This window comes from Pteropus medius, unplaced genomic scaffold (assembly GCF_902729225.1).
Source record: "Pteropus medius unplaced genomic scaffold, Ma_sr-lr_union100, whole genome shotgun sequence".
Classification (NCBI taxonomy): Eukaryota; Metazoa; Chordata; class Mammalia; order Chiroptera; family Pteropodidae; genus Pteropus; species Pteropus medius.
Window position 1 is genome coordinate 858,254 of NW_024344561.1, and position 7,376 is coordinate 865,629.

The 7,376-nt window shown below is 49.6% G+C and overlaps 1 protein-coding gene across 1 annotated transcript in view; it reads right to left on the reverse strand.

The window, feature by feature from the left end:
- Nucleotides 1-2,650: 2,650 nt before the first annotated feature.
- Nucleotides 2,651-7,376, reverse strand: part of PDE4A (phosphodiesterase 4A) — an 11,167-nt gene continuing 6,441 nt past the window's right edge. The window contains exons 9-10 of the mRNA XM_039873219.1: nucleotides 6,992-7,174; nucleotides 2,651-5,243 (exon numbers count right to left, since the gene is read on the reverse strand). Of these exons, the coding sequence (XP_039729153.1) occupies nucleotides 4,563-5,243; nucleotides 6,992-7,174 (864 nt within the window). The 3' untranslated portion in view covers nucleotides 2,651-4,562. The remainder of the gene's footprint in view (nucleotides 5,244-6,991; nucleotides 7,175-7,376) is intronic.

A 7,376-nucleotide genomic window follows, 5' to 3' on the forward strand; every position in this document is an offset into this window, starting at 1 on the left:
CTCTTTGTTAATGGCTGCATATTATTCCATTGTGACAGTGAAGCATAATTTAATAATTCTCTAGGTCAGACATCTGGGTCTTTAATAATTCTTCACTATTTAGACCAACACTAGAATGGGCATTTTGTATCTGTATCTTTAGGTTTTCATCCAACTGTTTCTTTAAGATATTTTAAAACTGTAATGGCTGGGTCAAAATGCATGCACAGTTGTTATGTTTTTGATAAATATTGTCAGACCACTCCTGGAAAGCTCTGTGTGCCAACTTCTGCCAGCACTAATGAGCTATGAAAGTGCTTTGCCCACCCCAGGATGGTCCATTTTTTCATTATTTGCCAATAGATGAAAAAAAAGAGGGGAGGGGAAAGTGCTTGCTTTTATTTGTACTTCTTTATATTTGTATGTTGTGAAAGAGGAAAAAATGTTACCTACATCTCAAGATTTTGAAATAAAATAGCAATAATAATATAAAAGTATTGGACAGCCAGGTGAAGTGAGATCCCTGCCTTATTTCCAAATTTTCCTGACATTGTGAGATCACTTCTCGGCCTCAGTTTCCTCATCTGCAAAATGGAGCCTATGATAATGTATACCTCAAGGACCCCTGGAAGGTGGATAAAATAATCTTCCTAATGAGTTCAGGGCCCTCTAAAGGCTGGGAGAGGTAGAGCCATTTGCCCAAGACCATGAAGCCTGTAAGTGGCTGATGTCAACTTCAGAGACCTAACTCCACCCCTTCCCCAGATCCCCTTGTCCTGTTCAAATTTCAAAGCTTCTCTGCCTCTGGTCATTTTTTGTTTGAGGAAAGATGAACTCCCCACCAGGAGGATTTTAAAGAGCCAACTGATGGTCACATGCCGCCTCTGCCCTTTGACCCACATTCTCAGATTGTCAATGCGTCCTAACTCAGGAGGCATTTGGGACATCACGCCTGCCCTTTTACACTTGGGGAAACTGAGACCTGGAGTAAGAAGGCTCACCCTGGCCCAGCCAGCCATCCCCTGCAGCCCTGGGGTTAGTACTGTTGCCTCCTGACCCCCAGCCCAATACCCTTTCCCCGACTTTGCCTCTCTGAAACACCCTTGGGGAAAGTCTGTGACTCCTCTTTGCTTCTTGCACAAAGTTCAGATTCCCTGGAAACTTCTACCAATTTTTCCAGCTTTGCTTCTCCCCTCTGGGTCCAGGCTGCCCCCACTCCTGTGGGCCAGGATATCAACTGTGACTCTTTAAGCCACAGTCAAGTAGGCAAACCTTTGTACGCACTGAATCCCCTACATTCACTCTCTCGCTTAAGTTCCAGAACTATGCAGTCTGATACAGTAGCCATTGGCTACATGTGGCTACTTAGTATAAAGGAAAATTAAAACTCCTTTTCCTCAGTGGCACCAGCCACATTTCAAGTGCCTAATAGCCACATGGGGCTAGTGGCTATGGTGTTGGATAGAGCAGACATAGAACATTCCCATCATCATAGAAAGTTACACTGGACAGCCTTGCTTGAGACTGACCCTGTAAGTCTAAGATTTTCGTTATCCCATTTTACGGATAAGACAACTGAAGGTCAGAGAGATCACGCCCAAGGGCACATAACTAAGAGCTGGCAGAGTAGGCAGGTCGATCTTTCCTTGGGTGCAATGAAGCTGGCCTCATTTTGTTTCAGAACACATACGCTGTGAATGTATACACCTGCTGATTACCACAGTGCTTAACCACTTACACACTGTGCATATTTGGGTGTCCCTCTGTTTATTACATTTGAGGCTGCCAGTATTCTAATCTGAAAGCCCGCATCAGAAACGCTTCTCCTATACACATCTTTATCCACATGGGAAGTTTTGCTCATTAGCATAATGAATGTCAGTACCCTTTGATTAATAAAATCTGGGGCTTGTTAATTAGCCTTATAAAGTTTGGGAAAAGGGGCTCCCGTGGGTGGAATTAACAGTATTCAAATATTTAGATTGGTTAAAATGAGACTCACTCACTCCCGAACCTTATATGAATAAGTCAGAAAAACAGTTTATATCCAAGCCCATTCTGTGTCCAGTCATTAATTTGGAGGGTTCAGCTTATCTGATATCCATAAGGCTTACAGGCCTGAAGCAACGCAGTATCCTGCCTTTGATATATTCAGATTGTTTCTTGGTTTTGTTTTTATGCAACGTGGTTGCAACACCAACATGGAGGGAATGCTGGGAATTCATGGAATTTACAGGTGTAAATTCTCTTGTGCCTGTTAATCAAATTTAATGTCTGCACAGCAGAATTTGACCCCAGATCTTTCATCACGACCTGGCAGACAGGTGGTAGAGGCCTCGTCCTGGAGGTTTCCAGGAGTGAAAGAAGAACCCAAGAGTTGCGTCAGATATGTTCCATGTGGGAAAAGGGAGGTTTACCTGTGTCTGCTGGCCTACAAACACTGCGTCGTCTCGACATTCATTTTACAACCTGAAGTTGCCCGTGGCAGGAGCTAACCCAGGCCTGGAGGCTGTCTTCCGCCAATCTCCTGGCAAACCACTTAAGTTCTATCTGCTTGGGGAGCGGTAGGGACAGAGCACCCCCCTTCCTCTATCCACGACCCAGGCAGACAGTGCAGGAGAGGCTTACTCCGAGAACCAGGGTGGGAAAGGAAGCCACATCAGCCAGGAAGGTAGGTGAAAGCCTCAGTTTAATTGGAGACAAGATCGAAGGATTGATTTTCGATCAACAGACTGACTGATGTATCGTCAAAGTGGACAACACTCAAGCAGCTCATGGGGGTCCTGTGCCCCCCTGGAGAGAGGAGCCCTGATTGAGGGTGTGGGTCCATCTCAACAGATGCCAGTCACGCCTGGCCCTGGGGTGGGGAGAAGGGCAGGCTCTGCCTAGCCCTCACCCCCTAGATGAACCTACTCCCCATCAAACAACAGCACTGAGCCCACCCTTTCGGGGTCTATGGTACAGTTTGTATAGTACAGCGGGAATGGGGACACTCCCTCTGGGAGACCCCCACCCCTCCTTCCCCTGATTGGGTCAGCAGGGAAAGGGCAAGTTTATTTTCCCTTTTTGCCTCTGTAGAATAATTTACAAACCAACCTTACAATATGTACAAAAGAAAGAAAACCAAAAAAAAAAAAAAAAAAAGGCCCACTCTGGTTGCTGGCTGGGACAGAAACTAATTTCACTACAAAAATGAACCCTGTACAGCGTCATGGGGGTGGGAGCAGGTGGTACTCCCCAGTGGGCTGGACAGACAGATGGAAGGCTGTGGGGAGAGGAGGCTACAGTACCATGTGCTCAGAATTGGAGGGTTGGGGGCGATGAGAGAGAGAGGCCCTGCCCTGTCCAGCTGCAGAACCAGCTGCTGGGGGGCAGAGGAGAGGGGACAGAGGGAGTCTTTCCTTCCAAACAGTCCCCCATGGCTTGGAGAAAAATGGCCTTTCATTTGTCTGTCGTATTGCTAGGGGGGATAGCTAAGGGGAGACAAGGAAGCTTGGCTAAGTGGGGACAAAGGATAAATGACTTTGGTGCCAGAGTAGGAAGGGATGCCCAGAAAGGGAATGTGGGTGTACACCATTATTGCTTCCTCCTAGGGCAAAGGGTTGGGGAGGATGACAGGAGGAGGCTTAGGGGCTACCTAGGATGGGGGCTCTGGGCCTGGCCCCGCCCCACCCAAGGTGCAGGTGGGAGCCACTGCAAGCCCCTCTCCTACGGGGAATCATTAAGGCAGAAACAAGAGGAGAAGCAGCTGGGAGGGGGTGCAGCTCAGAGCCGTGCCCCCCCAAACGGAAAAAATTCAAACAGAACCCAAAGTGGAAAGGAAGGGGGCGGCAAGTGGAGGGAGGATCAGGCCCTCCTAAAACCTCAGACCCCAGGCTGGTGGTGTGAATATCCCTCCAACACCCTCTCCTCCCAGCATCCTAAATTTCACAGCATTGCTGTGCCCATCCTCGAGTCGGTATTGCCAGGTTTGTGCAAAATGAGGCGGAAGACTTCTGGATGGGGGAGGGCATCGAGCCTGAGAGGGGCTGGAACTGGGGCCTCTCACCCTGACCCCCCCACCAGGCCCTGCCCAGAATGGCTATTCCTGGCTGGGTTCTAGGAACCCTCCCAAACTCAGGAGAGCCTGGAGGGAGACCCTGTGCCTGCTTGGGCCCGGGCGGAGAGCCAGAAGAGGCTGGAAGACTGAGCCTGGGACCTGGGTTTTGGGGGTGAGGTTGGAGATGGATGAGGGGAGCCAGGAACAGGAGCATCTACAGTTGCCGTGTTTCATCCTGTGTGTGTGTGTTTTTTTTTTCCTTTTTTTTTTCTTTTTCTAAAAATGTAACAATTAAAATTCCAAAAATAAAACCCCTTCCAGGACCTCAGCCCCTGGTTCCCCAGGCCCCACCTCCTAATGGAGGCCCCGTGGGTGGGGGTGGGGGTGGGGAGAAAGGGGAAAAAAAGAAAAGAGAAAAAAACCCACTTTTCTGTTTTCTTTTTTCTCAGGAGGCCCAAGAGTCTTAGAGGCAGTGGAGGAGGCAGTTGGGGGGTGATGGTGATGAAGGGAGGCAGGGAGGGCAAAAGAATGTAGGGGCTGTGGCTCAGATAGGGCCTCCAGCAGACCCCCACCTGCCAGGAGCTGGGACTGTGGGTGGCTCCTCGCTGGATGTCCCTGTGCAGGCACAGCACGCCCTCTTGGCAGCCTGTTGCTCTTTCTGGGCCCCCACCTCGGCCGCCATGGAGGGGAGGCCCAGGAGGCCCGGGGCCTCCTCTCGAGTAGGCAGGGTCCTCAAGGCAGGCAGATAAGGGCTCTCAGGAGAAAGGGCAGAGGGGCTGCTGCAGCCTACAGCATGTGCGAATGCATCTGGGGACGTGGATTCGTCCCGGCCTGAGACCGCACTGTCTGCTTGCTGTGTCAAGGGCGCTTTCTCCACCTCCACCTCCACCTCCGTGGGTGCGTCCTGGCCGTCGACCTCCAACAGTTCCTCAGCTGGGGACGTATCCTGGGCCATAGACCATTCCCCAGCTGCACCCAAGGCAGAGGATGCCTCCTCCTCCTCATCCTCCTCCAGTGTCAGCTCAAACTGGAACTTATCGGGTGGGGGTGGATGGCCTGGCCCCCTGGGCTCCTCCTCTGGCGGTGGTGACGGGCTCTGCCGAATGGTGCTATAGTACCAGTCCCGGTTGTCCTCCAACGTGTCCAGGATCTCCTGGGCATCTGGGTGAACAAGGTCAGCCCATGTCTCCCACAGCGGGTGCACAATGTAGTCGATGAAACCCACCTGGGGGAAGAGGAAGACAGTGTAAACCCGTGGCCTGCTGGTGCAGATGGCACCACCATGCTGCAGGATCTAATGAAATTTAAAAGATGCTGACACTATTTGACCCAACAATCTTGTTTCTTCAGATCCACCCTGGAAAAACTCTTGCATAAGTAAGAAAAAAAGACCTACATGGGATGTAAACAAAAACTGGAAACACTTCAATATATATATATATACATCAGTTGGGGATAAGTTTTTTAGAAATGTAGTATGCCACAGATATCCATGGTGGCATTTTTTGCAAAAAAAAAAAAGAGAAACTAGAAATAACTTCATGGCAGGCTAACACCCTGGTATCATCTTTCCTCCTTTTTGACAGAATCTTGATTTTTCTTGGGAGACACAATGCTTCCAGCTGAAAATTACATTTCCCAGCCTCCCTTGCAAAGAGAAGATGGCCATGAGACCACCTGTAGATGGAAGATGCTGGATGCTGCCTCAGCTGGCAGAGGCCTTTCTTCCCTGGAATGTAGCCAGGATGGCTGGAGCTTCAACAGCATCTGTGACCATAAGAGACATTTCTGGGGATAGAACTCCCATGCTTTGGATGGTAGAAGAGAAACACTGAATGCTCTGGGGTACCTGCCAACTTTGTGGAGCCAGAGAGCCAAATTCCCTTCTCTAAATTTTTCTTACATAGAAGAAAAAAAAAAAAGCTTTATTTTGTTTGAGTCACTGTGAATTCCTAACTCCTGAACACTTTAATGTCCATCAACAGGGGAATGACTACACAAACCATTATCTATCTATATCCGTGGGAATACTACACAGTAGTGAAAAAGGATGAACTAAATCTTTGTGTAGGAACTTGGACAGATCTCCAAGTCATTGTTGAGAAAAAAAGACAAGCTGTATAAGATGGGCATATATTGATACAATTTATATTTTTAAAAAAGCTAAACCCACAAACCATTACTACTAAGTTGCCTGTGAAAATAACTACATACTAAAACTATGAAACTGGTTTTCATCGGGGTGGCAGTGGGGAGGTGGGGGGTGATTTGCACGCCCAGGGGACATTTGGAAGTGTCTGGAGACATTTTTGGTTGTAATGCCTGGAAGGGGAAGGTGCTCCTGGCATCTAGTGGGTGGAGGCCAAGGATGCAGCTCAACAAACTGCAACGTGCAGGACAGGTCCCCACCAGGGAGAATGATCCAACCCCAACTGTCAACAGAGCTGAGGCCGGGTAACCCTGGCCTGGAAGGGAATACTACCGAACTGGAAAATGTGGGTCTCACTAGGAAGAGACTAGAAGTGGGGAGGGTGAGAAACTCTTATTCACACTTCAGTGTTGAATCTTTTAACAGATTGCGTTCCTGTCCCTCTTGTTAAACAGGCACACAATGAAGACGAGTCATTTCACCTTGCTTCAAAATCCACAGAAAATCAGGGACATCAGTGGCCTGGTTACGATATGGGAAACAGGCTGAACCGACACAAGGTCTGTAACTAAAGGCCAGCTAAGTATTATTACTGATGCTGTGGTGTTGCTGCCAATGAGTTAGAACTGTCTGAACACAGGTCGGTGTGCCCAGAGGCTGTCTGGCTGTTCTGTGGAGAAGAAAATGTTGCATATTTCCCATCAAGCTAGAAAAGGAAAAAACAAACTAAGACTTCACATTGTGGAGGGGCAGGTCAGGACCTCCAGGCCAAGACGGAGTGGGAGGCTGGCCTGCTCCCTTCCATTGGCACTTGGAAACGGTACCTGAGACTTCTCCACCGAGGCCGTGTGTTTGTCGCACATGGGGCTGATCTCCATGCCACGCTCACGTTCACGGTCGCCCTGCTGGAAGAACTCGGCCATGATGCGGTCCGTCCACTGGCGGTATAGCCCCAGCGGCTTGGTGGGGTTGCTGAGGTCTGCACAGTGCACCATGTTCCGTAGGACCTGCACGGGGCAGGGGACCTTCAGAAGCCATGCCCCTGTCCCAGTCTGAGGCCCCAGGCTTCCTTACCTCCCCCTTGGAGGAAGCGTGGGGAGAAGGGGTAGGGGGGAGATGGAGAGAGATGGAGGAACAAAGAGGGAGAAGAGTGGAGGAGAGGAAAGGGGAGACCGGGAGGGGGAAAGAGGCAGTAGGGAGAGGTGTGGG